This window comes from Megascapheus bottae, chromosome 6, assembly GCF_031878675.1.
Source record: "Megascapheus bottae isolate mThoBot1 chromosome 6, mThoBot2.hap1, whole genome shotgun sequence".
Taxonomy (NCBI): Eukaryota; Metazoa; Chordata; class Mammalia; order Rodentia; family Geomyidae; genus Megascapheus; species Megascapheus bottae.
In genome coordinates this window covers 48,662,502-48,680,464 of record NC_143514.1, presented here as the reverse complement: position 1 = coordinate 48,680,464, position 17,963 = coordinate 48,662,502, and the positions used below count along the sequence as shown (strand labels likewise).

Genomic DNA, 17,963 nt, shown 5'->3' with positions numbered 1-17,963 from the left:
CATGCCAGAGAGGCAGCAGCTATAACTGCATGGCAGTGTGACGGTTTGATGGTACATAGTGTGACAGTGTCTAGAGTGTCCTGTGATGGTGTGAGAGAGTAAGGTATGACAGGATGTGGTGTGGTGGCTTGTGATGTGACAGTATGCAGTGTAATGTTGTGTGGTATGATGGTATGGTGGTGTGATGTGATGGCATACGCTGTGATAGTGTGTAGTAAGGCAGTGTGTGGTGTGAAGGTGTGATGGTGTCACGGTATGGCAGCGTGTGGCATAAGTGCAGGATCACTGTGTGGGATGATCCATCTTTGGTGCCATAGGCCAGGGACATCAGATAATGAGAAGAGCTTCTGTGCCAGGCTTGCTGGCAAGAGAAACACCAGCCCTGTCCCAGGGGACCCCACACCCTGCTGTGCACAAGGTGGGGGCAGGGATTGAGGGAGGGTTATGGAAGCTGAGTGCTGCTTGGGAGGGAAGCAGCCAGGAAGTGGGTGAATCCTGTAACTTGGCCTCCATGCTGTGGCTGAGCCATCCCTGACAAGCCAGGAGAGGGACAGCGTGTGGTCCTTTCCCTGACACTGATTCTCCCCTTTTCCTGTACTCAACCATAGTTGCCCTGGCTGACTCACCTGCTACTTCCCCAGAGCCATAGCTGGAGCCCCAACCTTCACGCCGCCCTGCCCCTGCTCAGTCTCCCCTCTGCCTCGATGCCCTTCACTGCTGCCATTCCATCCCTCGAGGCTCAAATTCTCCCTGCTCTCTGGGGCCTGGACTGCCCCCACTCTCCCCTCCAGGCAGGACCCAGGCTGTCCACTTGTCCTTCTCACTGTGTGCACTGTGCTGAGCCTTCTTCCCGGGCTGTGTGGGGACCCGGGGAGCCTTGGAGGACGGGCCTCTGTGGATGCCCTTCTATGCTGGGACTTAGCCAAGTGGGACGCGGTGTGCAATGGCATGGACTGAGCAGAACTGAGCAGACTCAGAGCCCAGTCTGAAGGTGGTGGGCCTGTGTGCAGGTGGCCCCTAGTCCAGGGCACAAGAGATCCTTGGAGAACCAGCGCTGGGCTCAGGATGGGGCGTCCATGTTGGCCACCTCTGTGCCTGTGGCCAAGAGACTTAGCATCTCTCATCCTTCATTAAATTAATAAATGAATTATTTTTGGCAGTACTGCAGATTGACTGTAGTAGGTGCAAGGCAGATACTTGAGCCATGCTCCCAGCTCCCTTATATCTCAGATATTGTTTGAGGTGGGTTTTGACTTTATGATGTCTGGATTGGCATGAGGTGCTATCCTCTTACTGGTGCGTAGAGAATCACAAGTCACAGACAGAGAATCACAGCCATTGTACTCTACCCCTAGCTAAAATAATAAAGTAGCACCAGGCCCAGCCAATGGTTGAGATGGAGTCTCATAAATGTTCATGCCTGGTCTGACTGGAACTGTGTTCTTCCTCCATCTTTTTCCCCCAAGTAGAGACAAATGAAGGCTCAAGACAGTATATCTGGCTTGGATGTTCTTAGCCAAAAATGTGGATTAGAATTCATGTCAAAACCCGGTGCTTCCACGCATGCCTATAACCTTAGCTTCTCGGGGAGGCTGAGATCTTGGGATTGTCATTGAAGTCCGCCCTCCCAGTTCAGTCTACACGACTCCTAGGTACAACACACTACTCAGAAAAGGTTGGGAGTGGAGTTCTGGCTCAAGTGGGGGACAGTACTAGGGACAGTATTCGGGCCCAAAGTTCAAAGCCCAGAACTAGGGGGGGAAAGGGGGGGTTGGAAGGAGGAAGAAGAAGAGGAAGAAGAAGAAGAAGAAGAAGGAGGAGGATGAGGAGGAGGAGGAGGAGGAGGAGGAGGAGGGGAGGAGAGTCCCACAATTCCTGGCTATGATCCCATTGAGCAAAGGGCCTCTCACAGACTGTCGTCCAAATATTCCATCACCTTCAAACAGTACCACCTCTACCACCAAGTTCTCAATTACAGTGGACCCTCAGGAGATGTCTGGACAACTAAGTATACCACATGCCAACACATGACCTAGAACTTGAAAATGAGGGTTAACAGGGCCATGTTTTAAAACCTAGGTAGAGATAACCCTTCTTTGCTCCTTTCAGCTCTTCCTCCTCCTCCTTCTCCTTACACCTCTCCTCCTCCTCCTCCTCCTTACACCTCTCCTCCTCCTCTTCCTCCTCCTCCTCCTCCTCCTCCTCCTCCTCCTCACACCCTTCCTCCTCCTCCCTTTTCTCTGTCCTCTTCCTCTTTTTCATCTTCATCCTCCTCCTCCCCCCCTTTCTCTCCCCCCTTCCCCTCCCCTTTCTCCTGTTTCTCCTCCTTTTCTTCCTTCCTCTGTACTTGAGAAAATCCAAGCCAGGGCTCCCTGTGGTTTGGCTGATGTTTTACCACTTGAGCCACCACCTCAGCCCTTTAGCTTTAATTATTTTTCACTGTTCCTCCCATGCACCTTGGGTTACAGCTGTCAAACATCAAACCCAGCTTGCTGGTTAAGATATGGTCTTTGTGCCCAGGCAAGCCCAGCCATTCTTGCTAGAGGAGGCAGTTTTGTTGAGGAAGCTGCCCAAAAGGTTGCTGCAGACACAGTTCAGTGGCCAAGAGACAACAGGGCAGAGAACCTCTATTTGCCACTTTTAGCCAACCATTGAACACAGCACTCTTTTTGTGCCAGGAAGGTGGTTCTTCATGAAAAGGAGCAAAGGGTGAGACCCGCTCCCATGTCTCTGACAACCCCGCCGGTCCAGTGCTGGTGTAGTCAGGTCCTGTGGCTCTTTGGAGGCTCTGCTCACAGATGGGAAGGGCAGCTGCTGGGAAACCCCAAGGTCTGAGCTCAGCACTGAGAATCTTCGGCTATCAGCCAGTCATGCTAAAGCCCTGGGGAGAGCCCCTATGGGCTGGGCTGCCAGTCCCCCTTTCTGGTGCTTTCTGGAGGCTTGTCCCTTTGGGTTCTTGGACATGTGCCTGAAAGAAATCTTTACCAACTCAGTGGCTTACAACACTGAAATGTGACTGTATCTCTGTGGCATCTTCCTAGATTCTAAGATCCAGCTCTTGTAGACTGGAACTCAGAACCCAGGCTATCCCTCTGCGTGGGGGGCTGGGTGGGGGTGGGATTCAGGTCTCAGAAGGAAGGGGTAGAGGCCAGAAAGGGATCCAAGCTACATTTAGTGTGCCAAGCTGGGTGATGGGAGGAAGTGAGGGCTCTGCCATCAGGCTGAGCAGAGTGGCAGTCAGAGTGGACGGAGCCTGGAGGGGGCGATGGGAGGGGCTGGATGACACCTGGAGGTGAGAGGTGGAGACCTGAATGCAGGCCTGGTCTCCATCTCCAATTATGTCCCCTGGGCCTGGTGTGTGTGTGTGTGTGTGTGTGTGTGTGTGTGTGTGTGTGTGTGTAAGAGGATGGGCTCTAGTAGTATTTAATCAGATGGGATTGTCTGGGGTTCCAGGTGTACCGTGCTCTGCATCCTATGCTTTTCCTGACTTGGAGGCACTGGGCTGTAGGCACGTGCGACACAGTGAGCCAGAAAGCCTGGTTGCCCTGCCTGGCCAGGGGCTTGGTCCTCGTGGGTCTTGGCTCTGGGTGTCAGCACCAGCGCACAAATCTCTCCTCCTTCCCCATGGGCACCATGGGCTCTGGGTGGTCGCGGTGGCCACTGTTGTTCCTGCTGCTGCTGCTGAGCCCCAGGAATTCTGGAGCCCAAGAACGGCTGGCTGAAGACAGGGAAGGCTTGGGACATGCTCTACCATTGGAGATCCAGCACGGGCCCACAACCATCGTATACCGGAGCTCTGAGGTGCCAGCGGGAGTGGGGGAGAGGAGTTGTGTGGATGCCATACAGGGAAGGTCTGAAAGGGAGATCCTCCAGAACTTCTGCTCTCGGGTGTGGTCTAGGACCCAGGTATCAGGATGGGTGGATAGGTTAGCTGGATCTGCCCCAGGAGGCAGAGAGGTTCAGGAGTGGCTGGGGTTGGGGCGAGGGCTCAGATTGGCCCTTGGTAATGGGGATGGGCACGGGAGCCCCTGCCCTGCATAGTGCTGGGAGCAATGTGCATGGTGAAAACAGGAGCCGGGTGGTGTGCACCACCCCCAGGTGATGAGGAGAGGAGTCAGCTGCTCAGAGCTTGTGAGACATCAGAGAGATGGCTGTCAGCAGCAGGCAGCTGTTGTCTCCTCCTGGCCAAACCTGCCTGGCTGCGCCTCCAGGATGGAGTGGAAAGGTCTGCTGACTCCAGGGCCATGTGCTGGGCTGCAGGCAGCCAGGCCCTTGATCTGCTTAAAACAACTTTTATCTTACCCCCTGAGTCTTTTTTCACGTTCTCTAGGGATCTTGTGAGGCTGTGGTGAGGGTAATAAACCATGAGCTCAGCATGGTGCAAACCTACAGCCCAAGCATTAGGTGAGCTAAGGAAAGAAGACTGTGAGTTTGAGGCCAGCCTGGGCTTCAGAGCAAAAAAAATTCAAATTAAAATACATAAATGGATCATAAAGGGGATTTCTGGTCATCGCTGTTCATGCCCTGCCCCCACCTTTGTTGTAGAAGACTGAGGGGAAGAGCAGAGGCTGGACGGCCACTGGACCAAGTACCTGAGGACGCTCGTCCCTGGTGGGACTTTGGACCAGGAAGTGCCTCAAGTTCACATCACACATGAGCGTTTTGATGGAGCCAAATTAAGAATGCATTTTTTAAATGGGTTGGACTTTGAACTGAGGGCACTGGCCTTGCTAGGCAGGCATTCCACAGCTTAATCCATACCTCCAGTCCCTTTGTGGTTCCATCTTCTTATTAGCATCCATTAATTGTCTAAGGGGTTTCACTGTGCTATTTACCTGCATGCCTATAATGTTCTTGGATCAAATCCCCTGGCTCTATGAGGTTCTGGCTATTTTGCTGTAAGGGTGATGGGATGACAATAGCTGTCCACTGCTATATCTAGCATTAGGCTGAGGTGGGGCCTTTAGGAGAAGTTGGACCTGGACACGGTAGAGCAGGAGCCATATGGATGATACGAAGCAGACTGGGCAGACCCACAACTGTCCCTTCTCCTAGAAAGACCACACTGGCCCAGATTGTAAACTTTTGTTGTTGTTTTGATTTTACATGCAGAAAAGAAATGTCAACGCTTTCTTATGGTACTGAGACACTGAGGTGCACAGAGCCTCTTCTCTCCTGTGGAAGAGGCATTGCTCTGATCCCCTGGACATGAGTGTGCTATGGGCATTACAGTGTCTGTAATACAGAGACTCTGAGAAACAGGGAGGTTAAGTGGCTTGCTCTTGGCTGCACAGCCAGTAGACAGTGGGTGGGGTAGGGTCTCAGATCCATATTCTTCTGGCTGTGAGGTCTGTGAGGCTTCTTGTGAGGCTGCTTCTGGAAGGGAGAAATGGAGATATGTTAGGTGGGGGAGGAGGCTGGGACACTGGGGTGGCTAGGAGGGGAGGCTTTTGGACAGAGCTGCAGGGATGACCAGATCTGTCTGGGAAAGCATATGGAGGCTCAAGGCTCCCTGTGCTGAGGGTCACTTAGTGAGTGTTGAAGAGGCTTTCAGCCCCACGGAGTCAGCTTGCATTTGAAGTCTCCTTATGTTTTGTTTTTCTCAGGCTCTAACTTGATTTTTAGATAGAGTCGGATCTTTCTTCCGATATCCTCATGCTCCATTTGCTCTCTTGGGGCAGAGTTCCTGGAAGGTGCCCAACACCTACCTGGTGGTGTTCAAGAAATCCCAGGGGCAGGAGATGGAGAGTATTGTCCGCCGCCTGCAGGTCCAGGCTGCCAGCCAGGGCTTCAAGTTCAAAGTGCTGCATGTCTTCAAAGACCTCTTTCCTGGTATCCTGGTGAAGTCTGACAACTTGGGTGAGCTGGACCTGGTGAGCATGCACAGAGGCTGGACGGAGGCCTATGCGTGCAGCTCCTGGCAGACACTCAGGGGACAGCAGACCCAGAGTTCAAATCCTATGACCAAAAAAGAAAAAAGAAAGAGGCTGGCCCTGTGGTCTAAAGACAGTAGCATAGAAGAAGGGAGTGGACACACAGGAGAGCCACATCCAGATTTGGACATGGAGTCCAGACCCCAAGAAAACGCCTCCATTGTGCAGCCTGCCTAAAACTGGCACAGCCTAGCTCCCAGATGAGATGTGGAAGCTAGAAATCCCCCTGCCACTCCCATGGGGCTCAGCTACCAGTTGGGGGAACACTGGTCCTCCTCAGTGAGGAACCTCGCTTTGTTTTCTGGTCTATAGGAGGGGGCTGTGGGATACAGAGGGTCAGGTTGGGGACACTGGTGTGGCAGGGGGGATGAGAGCTGTGTGCTGCTGGCCAAGTGTCGTGTGAAATTGAGATCGTGTTCCCTTGGCATCCGAGGTCCTGAGGCTGAGGCATGTGAGGTACGTGGAGGAGGATTCCTTCGCCTTTGCACAGAGCATCTTGTGGAGCCCGCAGCTGATTTGTCCTCTGTGTGACCAGTTCATGAAGCCTGCATGGAACATTCGGCGGATTTCTCCTGGATGGAACCAGTCGCAAAGCATCAACCAGAGCAGTAAGGCCACAGCTGCATGGCCAACATCTCTTCCCTGTCCTGGGACAGGCCTGCCTGCCTGTCGTCTCTTTGTCCTCTCCTCACCCCACTTGGGACTTCACGTCCCCCTGGTGCTCTGTAAATGATGCAAGGACATTTACCCTAGGTCCTGTCTTTTACATTACTTTTTTTTTTTTAAATTGGGGCCTTGAACTCAGGGCCTGGATGCTGTCCCTTTGTTTTTTTTCTGCTAAAGGTGATTTTCTACCCACTTGAGTCACAGCTCTATTCCAGTTATTTGCTGGTTAATTAGAGACAAAAATCTCACAAACTTTTCTGCCTAACCTGGGCATTGATCTCAGCTTCTTGAGTAGCTAGGTTTGTGGGCTAAAACCACAGCTGCCTGAATAATTACCTTCGTAATTCTTTTTGCCATCTTCTCTGTAGCAGACCACATTGCCTTAGAGGAAGCTAACTTAACTGTTACTTATGCTCTCTGGTCTCTATAATACTCAGTTCTCAAAACAAGACCAAGTTTCCAGAGCCTCCCCGATTTGGGTGTTTGGTCTGCACCCAGCCTCCAGGCCTCTAGGCCCACATTTCCCACTGCCTTTCAGAAGGAGAGAGAGTGGAGGAGACCAGGGAAAAAATGTGTCTGCTGTGGCCTCACAGTGACACTGAGCTGGGGAAGGCAGTCAAGGCACGTGCTTTGGGAGAGGATTAGAAGTTCTGGCTGGACTGTATAGTGTTGATGAGCCTTACATGGACGCCTGGAAATGATTATGTTAGCTAATTGGAGATGAAGTCTAGATGACTTTTCTGCCCAGGTTGGCTTCAAACCTTTAACGTTCTGGATCTCACTTTTCCAAGCAGCTAGGAATGTAGGTTTGAGGCTTTGCTGTCCAAATTCAATCTATTTTTTCCCTCCTTACAGACTTGAAGTGTGCACTCATGGCCTCATGATTGTTAGGCAGGTCTCCTACCACTTGAACCCTTTATACATGAGTTACTTTTCAGATAAGTTCTTATGTTTATGCCAAAAATATGAGATCCACACCACAGTCCTCCTTGTGCTTGCTGAGTACATGCGATGACAGGCTTGTGCTACTGTGCTAGCTATCAGTTAAGAGGTGGTCTTGTGAACTTTCTCCCTGCGCTGATCCACCCAGTCTCTAACTCCCAAATAGGGGTTACAGATGGGACACACGGTGTCAGCCTTCCTCTCCCTTCTTGTGTGAGGCCACGTGGCACCGAGTTTAAGGCCTCTGGTTCACCCTGGACGAGCTCACCTGGAGAGCCTTCACTTGACCACACCTGCAGGGACTTGTACTCCAGATAAGGTCTGCTGGTGGTACTGGGATGTGAATCCAGGGCTTCACATTTGTTAGGTTACCATGTGAGCCACATCTCCAGCCTCCACATGGGTCTAAAAGATGTGGCATGTCTTTTCTGGGGCCACTGGGGACTAGCTCTCCTGATACAGCCCATTTCCTACCCCCTTGGATTTCCATGATGGACTTGTCTCTCCCTGGAGGAGTGGGGACAGAGCTGGGGAGCCCCTTTTAAAATCTTCTCACGGGTTTGGCCGGAGGAGACCCTTTAGGAGCTGTTGGAGTGGGACAGGGTAGAGCAGGTATCATATAAGTGGGTACAAAGCCTGGGCAGGCACAGCACTGTCCCTTCCTTCATGGAAAGGCCACTCGGCACAGCTCACAAGCCTGTTTGTGTTCCTGAAACCCAAACCTTGTAAGAAAATGGAAATGGTAGGAGGAGGTTATGAGGACATAGGCAGAACTTGGAGTGAGGTGGCCACAAGCCAAGGAAAGCCAGCAGCCACCAGAAGAAGGAGGACAGGGCCAGGGAGCCTTCTTCTCCTGGACCTTCACAAGGAGTGTGGCATGGCTGGTCTCTTGATCTTGAATTTCTGGTCTCTAGAACTATATTTCTAGTTGGTCACCAAGGTAACCATAGACATTGTGCTGCTGTAACCCTGTCTCAATAGGACCAGTAGTACGAGTAGGTGACTTGCGGTCCTTCTGCCTCATCTGCCCCCAGCCAATGATAGCGCTCACTGTGGAGCTGGGCCATCTGAGCTGATAATAAGTCCCAGAAAGAGACATCATGGATGCTATTGGGGGCATTTTCTGACTTTGTCTCATTGGCCAGCTACATGGCTCTGGATAGCTTTTATCTCTATGTCTCACTGGCCTGGTCAGTAAAATAGTCCCTCTGGGAGGTAGTTTGGGAGGAATTTTGGAAGACTGAGTTTATCTATAGTCCTTTTAGCAGTACCCACAATGGAAAGCAGAGCATGTCATCATCGATACACCTGAACCACACATAACATTGCTCTCCTCGTACCCCTCTTTCTTCTCTAACACAACTATTGCCGTGGGAAGACAAGGAGAGCCCTGTGGAGGTGTATCTCTTGGGCACTGGTGTCCGGCCTAATCACCAGGAAATCAAGGACAGGATCATCATCTCTAACTTTGAGAGCGGGCCTGAGGAGGAGTGGCTGAGCCCCAGCACATCGGGGACACAGGTAGGCTGCCCTTCCCCGACCCCATCCTGGAGGTGGGTGAGGACCACCAGACCTGGAGCGCCATAGCACCCCTCCCCAGCCGTCACTGTGCATCCCCAACTCTCAGTTGTATGTGTGGGCGGGTGGGCATTGTTGGACCATCTGGGTCCTTGGGAAATCGTGGGGTGGGTGGCTTTCTCATCTGGTCCTTGTTTTGGTTGAGCAGAAGGACAATATTTGTGAAAGCCATGGCACCCACCTGGCAGCACTGGTCAGCAGCCAGAGTGTTGGCGTGGCCAAGGACATCAACATACACAGCCTGCGTGTGCTCAACTGCCAAGGGAAGGGCCCGGTCAGCAGGATCCTCATGGGTGAGTGGCAGCTCCCATTCCATGTCTTTCCATCTGGCCATGGAGGAACCATGTCTCCACACCCCGCAGGGCAGGGTAGCATCTGCCACAGAGCTCCAGTGGTGGAGCTGGCGGGACTCTCAAGGTTGCTAGCACAGTGGAGATACTGAAGGCTCAAGGGAGCCGAGACCCAGCCCATGGACCCCTGGTCCATGCTCCTCCTGCATTCGCGATTTCCTCTTGCTCTGTGCCTAGTGTCATTTGTCATGTGGGCTTAGATCTCCACAGACCCTGAGGAGACAGAAGGAAGTCAGCTTCCCTCCAAGCAATGGGGGCTCTTTGCTCCCATGTCTGGTTCCCTGGTCACCTGGCTAAGCAGACTTTAGGGCGGCAGCAGCCCTTTGTCCAGACTGTGCCAGCTTACTGCCTGCTCTGCATGGGAGATGAGAGTTGGGGCCTGGGACTGGGAGGCCCTGCTGAGGGCCAGGCCTGTGGTAGGCATGGGCAGGGAGCAGGGAGGGAGCTCTGCACAGAGCTGTAGAGGCCAAAGGCTGAGCCAAGGGTTCTGGCACACTCGTGGCTGGCAGGTGACATCTGAACAGTTGTTAAAACTAGCCAGAGTAGGTGACTTGCCCAGGGTCACAGAGTCTGGGAAGAAGCTGCCTCAGAGGACAGGGGTGCTGGCTGACTTTCCCTAAGAGCCAAGGCCTTGGGTCAGTTCCTGGACTACATGTACCCAGAACTATACACTGTCTCAGGTCTCCAGGTCATGCTGGGTGCATAGTGGTAGACCTCAGTTCTGAGGGAGGCCCATCCTCAAAGGCTGGCAAGCAGCTTCCCTTTCAACCCTGGAGACACCCAGAGAACCTTTCCTGTCTTACAGAACAGGGTTGACAGCGGGCAGCATGCAGCCAGTACAGGCTCAGGTCCCTGTGGGTCCAGAGCTCTGAGGGACACTGAATTCAGGCCTAGAGTGGTGGGCAATTGTGAAGTTGGGCCTTAATTCTCAGCACACTAGTCTTCTACCTCAACACCTGTTTCCTGGAAAAGCTTAAGGACAGGTTGTTGTAAGGATCTTGTCAAGGGGAATATTCAGGAATCTGGAGAAGCAAGCAGGGGAAAACCCAGAGCTGGCTGGTATGCAGCTGCAGTCATGATTAATGCCTTCCCAAGTATGGTGTGTGAGTGTGTGTGTGTGTGTGTGTGTGTGTGTGTGTGTGTGTGTGTATGTGTGTGTGTGTGTGATGAGATTTGAGGAGTGACTCTTTTCATCTGGCTGGTAAGCGTGCCATCTGCAGGACAGACCGAGCAGGCTAGAAATGCTGCAGCAGCTGACTACAGTTTTGATTTAGTAGGTTTATGGACCCAGAATTCCTTCTTCCTTTGAGCTATCATGTGATTAGGCAATGCCCATTACCTTAACAGAAGTCATTAAAACAAAATGAGTAAATGATTTAAATATACATATGTTTACAGACACATGCACATATACTTATATATGTGTATGCATATATGTATATGTATGTATATATGTGTGTATATGTATATATATGTATATATACATATATGTGTGTATATATATATATGTATATCAGCACTTAGATGCACTTGACCCAGCACTGGGTCATCCAGTTGACAAGGATGAACCATCGCTGCTGTTCAGAGGGAAGGGGCTGGAGGAAGGCCGTGTGTCCCTCTCCAGGCAGTCATCTTGGCTTCGTTCTCTCAGGCTTGGAGTTTATTTGGAAAAAGCTGGTCTCCCAGCCGTCCAAGAGGATGGTGGTGCTGCTGCCCTTGGTGAGTGGGTACAGTCAGAGCCTCAACAACGCCTGCAAGCGCCTGGCAAGGGCTGGAGCAGTGCTGGTGGCTGCTGCAGGAAACTTTCAGAGCAATGCCTGTGCCTACTCCCCGGCGTCGTCTCCTGAGGTAGGTGCCAGCAGGGATTCTGGCACAGGTCCAGCCTTGCAGGTTGTCTGAGGTCCAGTGCCTCCACCCCCAATGAGAAAAGGAGTGAAGCTACCTCTGCCTCCTCTTCAAAGCCACTTCCACAAACCACACCAATCCTGCAAATCCTCCAGCAGTGCCAGTCTTTATCTTTTGATCGACATTTGCAGAGCTGCTGCTTTGTATGGCTCTGGTCTGGGCCTGGCACTACCAAAGGGAGGACAAATGACCCACATCCAGGATTTCTGGGACCTGGAGTGTAGGGAAGGTGCAGCTGCAACTTGGTGATGTTTCCCCCTAACACCTCCCCTCAGACTCTGGCTCAACTGGATTCCCAGAGATGCAGAACTTAAAGCCACCTGTTCCCAGCCTTACCAGGCTGTACTGTCCTACAGCAATCTGGCTTCCTTTTTTTGTTGTTTTTGTTGTTAGTCATGAACTTTGAGCCTAGGCACTGTCCCTGAGCTCTCCAGCTCAAGGCTACCACTCTACTCCATGAGCCGCAGTGCCACTTCTGGTTTTTTAGTGGTTCATTGGAGATAAGAATCTCATGGACTTTAGTGCCCAGGCTGGCTTTGAACCGCGATCCTCAGATCTCAGCCTCCTGAGTAGGTAGGATTATAGGCACTAGCCACCACTCTGGGCGTGCAATCTGGCTTCTTGATAACCACTTTGTCTGTCTGTTTAGTGTTTAATTCCCCATTAGGTACAATCTTTATGTGAATAGGGAGTGCTGTCTGCCTCCCGTGGTAGTCCTGGGGCAGGAAAGGGTACCAGCTGTATTCAGGAGCCAGATTTTCCTCAGGAGGGGACATGCATATAGGGCTCACATACTTCATATAGGAGTTGATCTGTCTGCCCCTGTGCCTTTCCTTCAATTTTTTTTTGTTGTAGTGGGACTTGAACTCTGGGACTGGGCATTGTCCCTAAACTCTTCCATTCAAGCCTACCCTTGAGCCATAGTTCCAATTCCCTTTTTCTGATAATTAATTGGACTTAAGAGTCTCTCGAACTTGGTAGTGCCTAGGCTGGCCTTTCCTTCAATTCTTTTCATTTATTTATTTATTTATTTGCCAGTCCTGGGCCTTGAACTCAGTGTATAAGCACTGTCCTTGGGCTAGAGCTCTTGAGCCACACCACCACTTCCCGCTTTTTTCTATGTATGTGGAGTCAAGGAATCGAACCCGGGTCTTTGTGCATGCAAGGCAAGCACTCTACCACTAAGCCAAACTCCCAACCCCTTACTAGGCCAAACTCCCAGCCCCTTTCCTTCAATTCTTATCTGCCACATTCTAGGTCATCACTGTTGGAGCTATCAATTTCAAGGACGAGCCGTTCACCCAGGGATCTCTGGGAACCAACTATGGCTCCTGTGTGGACATCTTTGCCCCTGGAAAACGCATTGTCAGTGCCTCCAAAGACTGTATCATGTGTTATATAAGGAAGAGTGGGACTGCACAGGCAGCTGCTCATGTGGCTGGTGAGTCGCCAAATCACCTGGGCCACCAGAATTCCAGCAGCCCCTTTGGCCAGATCCACATATGCCAGGCTCTGTGCAGGAGGACCAGATGGGCAGACCTGATGATCACGGTGCCATTTGGCATCACTGAAGTTGGGTGGATAAATAGGAGTTCACCTGGTGAATTCCTGTTAGGAGAACAAGATGCCTTCCCTTCTAGCTTTCCCTAAGCAAGGGCTTGCAGGTGGCTTCGTTCGGGGAAAAGGACGTGATATATTCATGTGTGCACATTCGTGTCCTAAAAGGAGTCCCAGATAGGACAGAGGGCCAGGCCATCCCCTTGTGTGACCTCTCCCTCCCCCACCAGGCATCGCAGCCCTGATGCTCACGGCCCAGCCAAACCTCACTGTGGCTGAGCTGAGGCAGAGGCTGATCCACTACTCCATCAGAAACGCTATCAATGACACCTGGTTCCCCAAGGAGGAGCGATTAGTGACCCCCAACCTGGTGGCTGCGCTGCCTGCCAGCACCCAGGAAACAGGTGAGCAGGGCAGGTCAGTAGGCAGAGGTGTGGGAGGCAGCCTGGGCAGTGAGACACTTGTATAATGGAAACAATCCAGAAGCTGGTGTACAGAAGGAATGTCCACCTCAGAAAGGTGTCCAGGCCTCAAGGTACTGTTACAACATTGAAGTTGTAAGTTAAAGTTTTATGTGGTGTCTAAGCTCCTCTCCCTTCACCTCAGATTGAAGTCTTCTTTGGAATCTCTTGGAGGTCCTGTCCCCCAGAGCCTCCTTACTCACGACCTTGTTGCAGGTGGGCAACTGTTGTGCAGGAATGTGTGGTCAGCACCCTTGAGCTTCAGGCTGACAGACTCTGCTGAGGCTTACTGTGACCTGGGGGAGGAGCTGCTGGGCTGCTCCAGTTTCTCCAAGAGTGGGAAGCGGCAGGGGGAGCGTGTGGAGGTGAGCTGCACCCCTCTGTGTGTCCAGTCCTCTGTCCTCTGGATTCCAATCCCTATCCAAACTTTAAAGGCCTTGAACCGGCCAGGCACTCCTGGGGGGTTCAGGACAGACAGCTCCCTCATGGGCACACGAAGGAAAGGACAGTGGTGGCTGTCTGCCTTACCTGCATGTTGTTGGCTCATGCCTCTTATCCTATCTACTCAGGAGGCTGACATCTGAGGACCATGGTTCAAAGCCAACCCAGACAGGAAAAATTCATGTAATTCTCATCTCCAATGAAGCTAGAAGGGAAGCTGCAGCTCTAGTGCTAGAATTCCAACCTTGAGGGATAAAGCTAAAGAATAGCACTTAGGCCCTGTGTTCAAGTCCCAGTACTTGCCACTCCGCCTTCTTTCCCACCCTGCAAAAAAGGCCATAATCAGGATTCTCAGGTTAGGATGACAGAGGCTCTGTGAGTTGGGAACCTCAAAGATGCAGAAGCAGCTGATGGGGTTCCCAGAGTCTGGGTGGCCCTGGGAGGGGTAGAGGGCCAGGAGGACAAAGGTGAGTGGGCATTTGTGTGTACAAGTCAATGCTGGGAAGGTTTCTCAGGAGAGGCCTGGTGGACCAGGGAGCCCCCAGACCCTGAGCTGGTGTCTCAGGCCCCCTTGTCTCCACTTGGAAGCCATTGTCAGTGTGGGGAAGACTCCTATCTGAGAGGCCCATGGCAGGGCAGGGTGACTTGGGGTGCTGCTAAGCAGTGCTGAGGGCTCAGGAACCAGAACTTGCAGACTGGGTCCCTCTAACACCAGATTCCTGAGTCCCCCAAAACCTCTTCACAAGTTCCCATTTCTCTCTTTGGCTCTCAGACAATAGAAAACAGACGTGTTTGCCTGGCATTTGGAGATAGCCAAGTTTATGCGGTGGCCAGATGCTGCCTGCTCCCCAGAGCCACCTGCAGCGTCCACACAGCTCCTCCAGCCTTGGGGAGGCTGAAGACCTACATCCACTGCCCGGATCCTGACCAAGTCCTCACAGGTAGTCTGCTCTCGTAGCTAGGATTACAGGCAAGAGCCATGAGTGCCTGCCTCATGGAAATTATCTCAAATTATTAGCTCAAGAACTGATTCTTGACCAGTTGCATACTGGGAAGTCTCAAAGTTCTTAATAGTAAGAGTTAGATGGGGTTAAAATCTGGTTGGAGGGCTGGGAGTTTGGCCTAGTCGTACAGTGCTTGCCTGGCATGCATGAAGAGACAGGTTCGATTCCTCGGCACCACATACATAGAAAAAATGCCAGAAGTGGTGCTGAGACTCATGTGGTAGAGCCTTGAGAAAGTCCAAGGACAGTGCTCAGGCCCTGAGCTCAAGCCCAGAACTGACAAAAAAAAATCTGGTTGGATTATCAGCAGCCCAATAAGCCCAGTGTCTGGAGCCTTGTCCAGGACAAGAGCGCCATGTGGCTGCTGGCCCGGCAGGAGGCCTGGCCTTTGGCCAGTCCAGCAGAGCCACGAGTACTCACTGTGCAGCCCATACCCAAGTTCCATTTGCAGCTAAGGTTGCCACGTGCCTTTTCTATAGCCACTCAGGTAGGACAAGAGCTCTGGTCCTGGTTATCATAACCCCAGTGTGGGCAGAGCCGGGTCCTGCATGGGCAGAGCTGGGACTTCTCTGACGCGCTCCTGCCTCAGCTAAGCAGCAGCTCTGGCGTCGGTGTTATTGCTCTGGCTGTTTACACATAGGGAAAATGAGGCTTGATGAAGTGCATGAATTTCCAGCCAGGTGAACCTGATTCCCCACCTGACAGACCCAGGTTCATGCTGAACTACTCATGGTGATGCATGGGGAAGGGACCTAAAGAGGGAAGGGTGGTTGAGGTGAGGAGTGGGTGGGGACACCATGTGTTCCCCAGAAACTATGGCTTAGAGCAGTTGAGCTACTCTCCCAAGATCCTACCAGTCAGGTCAGCTGCAGAGCTCAGCCGGGAGTCCTGCTGCTCAGGCCAAGGTCTCTTCTACTTAGAGCTGCTCCTGGGTTTCCCTGGCTTTGGACCCTAAAGAGAAAGGAGTGTGTTTGAGGGAACAAAGAGAGAGGGTCCCCTGCAATCAGTGTCTGAGCTGGCCTTCCACTTCCCAGGCTGCAGCTCCCACTGGGAGGTGGAGAATCTTGGTGACTACCCGCATACTCCTCCGGTGCGAGGTTCCAATCTACCCAGACGGTGTGAGGGGCACAAGGAGGCCAGTGTCCATGCCTCTTGCTGTCACGCTCCGGGCCTGCAGTGCAAACCGAAGAAGCACAGGCCCACACACCCATGGGAAAAGGTGAAGGGTTGTGGTGGAGGGGGGTGTGGTGGAGGTGGGTGAGGCCTGCATGATCTTGGAGTGGTCCATGCACCTGAGAGAACAACCTAAGCAACTGTTCTGTCATGTGCTGTGTGTGTGTGTGTGTGTGTGTGTGTATGCATGTGTGTCTGTATGTCTGTGGAATAGGTAGGAGAATTGCATTCAGAGTGGGCCCATCTGAGAAAAAAAAAAAAAGAGAGAAAGATCCTATGTGAAAAACAACTGAAACAAAAAGAGCCAGAGTTGTGACTCAAGTAGTCGTGCCCGCTTGACACTTAGGAATTCCAATGCCAGTATTTCCTTAAATTATAAACAAAAAACAAGCCAGGAGCCGGTGGCTGATACTGAGTTTCTAGCTACTCAGGAGGCTGAGATCTGAGGATTGGGGTTCAAAGCTAGCAGTGACAGTAAAGTCCATGAAATTCTTACCTCCAATCCACTGCCTCAATAAAGATAGAAATGTAGCTGTGGCTCAAGTCTCGAGTTCAAACCCCAGGATTAGTGTGCTCGTGCGTGCGCATGCGCACGCGCACACATAGCAACACCTGTACACTTAACAAACCTTCTTGGAGTTTGCTCAGAGCTGGAATGCCCGAGCAACCATGGAAGGTTGGATAAAGAAGGAAGATCCCTGAAGGGAATTTGGGTCATATTTGTAGCCGTGAAGCCTGAGAGCTAGCCTTCAGAGCCAAGGCAAGGAAGGGTTGGGAACTGAGATTGGAGTCTGTGGACTGGGCTGGAGAAAAACAAGTTGTGAAGGGCTGTTGTAAGACCTTGTGTAGCCACTGGGGAGATGGAGTTGCCATTACTGGGTGGGGAAGGCTGTGGGAGGTGGGGCTTCTTGGGAAGTGGGAAGTGGGAAGGGCTTTGGTTTGCTTAGCTGTCTGTCTGGGCCCCCATGCTCTGGGAGGCTGGGCCTGAAGCACCATGAGGGAGTGATGGGCAGTGCTGGACGTGGCCCCTTTGGGGTAGAGGTGCAGAGCTGAGCTGGGTGTCCATACGTTGGTCCTCACTGTGGGTTGCTGGGAGAGACAGAGCAGCAGGTGACTTAGGGACCTGACCCTGCATGCTGGGCCTGGACTTACTTGTCCTCCCTGGATTCTGGTAGGTCACTGTGACCTGTGATGCAGGCTGGACCCTGACCAGCTGCAGTGCCCATCCGGAGACCTCTGTCACCTTGGGAGCTTTCCCTGTGGACAACACGTGTGTGGTGAGGCACCAGGGAGCTGACAATCCAGGAAGAACCAGGAAGGAGTTCATAATAGTCATTGCCATCTGCTGCCAGATCCAGCCCTCAGGCCCGATGTAGAGTGCATGGAGAGATCTCAGTCTGCCTGGTGGTGCTGAGCAGAGCAGGGCTACTGGGGAAATTCTTGGCCTGAGGGAATTTGATCTCACTTAGGTACACTTCTCTGCTGAAGACACAGAAAGACCCCACTGAGGAACAAGAAAGGGTAGTTTGACTGCAAGGGTAGTTCCTGGCAGATTAGTAGGCAGAGTCATTCTTCATGAGAATTTGCCTCCAGGAGTTGGCCCCAGCTTGGGGGAGGCCCTTGGGCTGAAAGGGGCCATTTTTAGCAGCTACAAGTGAGGGTGACTCGTGCTGGGGCCCCTCATGGTCTTCTCACTGTGTAGAAGCTCCTTTGGACTTACTGATGGAGAGATCCAGCCCAGCTAGCACAAACATGTGACTATAGGACCAGGCCTCAGTTTCCCCCTGCTGTCCTCATTCTGCTCCACCTACAGCAATGTCCCTGATGGGGACACCTGCAGTAGAGGGAAACACATCACACCCCATCTCTAGTTCTCCCCATCCCCCTTCTGCCCTTCTTCACCATGTGCACTGGCACCCATACTTTATGGAGGAAGACACAGGGCCAGAGAGG

General features: G+C 52.2%; 1 protein-coding gene across 1 annotated transcript; it reads left to right on the top strand.

Annotated features, from left to right (window-relative positions):
• The first annotated feature begins 3,633 nt into the window (after nucleotides 1–3,633).
• LOC150061766 (proprotein convertase subtilisin/kexin type 9-like) lies at nucleotides 3,634–17,386 on the top strand. Its single transcript, XM_090333984.1, has 12 exons — nucleotides 3,634–3,801; nucleotides 5,682–5,873; nucleotides 6,367–6,541; nucleotides 8,920–9,062; nucleotides 9,268–9,412; nucleotides 11,121–11,317; nucleotides 12,632–12,815; nucleotides 13,162–13,335; nucleotides 13,609–13,757; nucleotides 14,606–14,774; nucleotides 15,872–16,056; nucleotides 17,186–17,386. Exons 1-12 carry the CDS (start codon nucleotides 3,634–3,636, stop codon nucleotides 17,384–17,386), a joined length of 2,082 nt encoding a protein of 693 aa, XP_090190110.1.
• The last annotated feature ends 577 nt before the right edge of the window (nucleotides 17,387–17,963 follow it).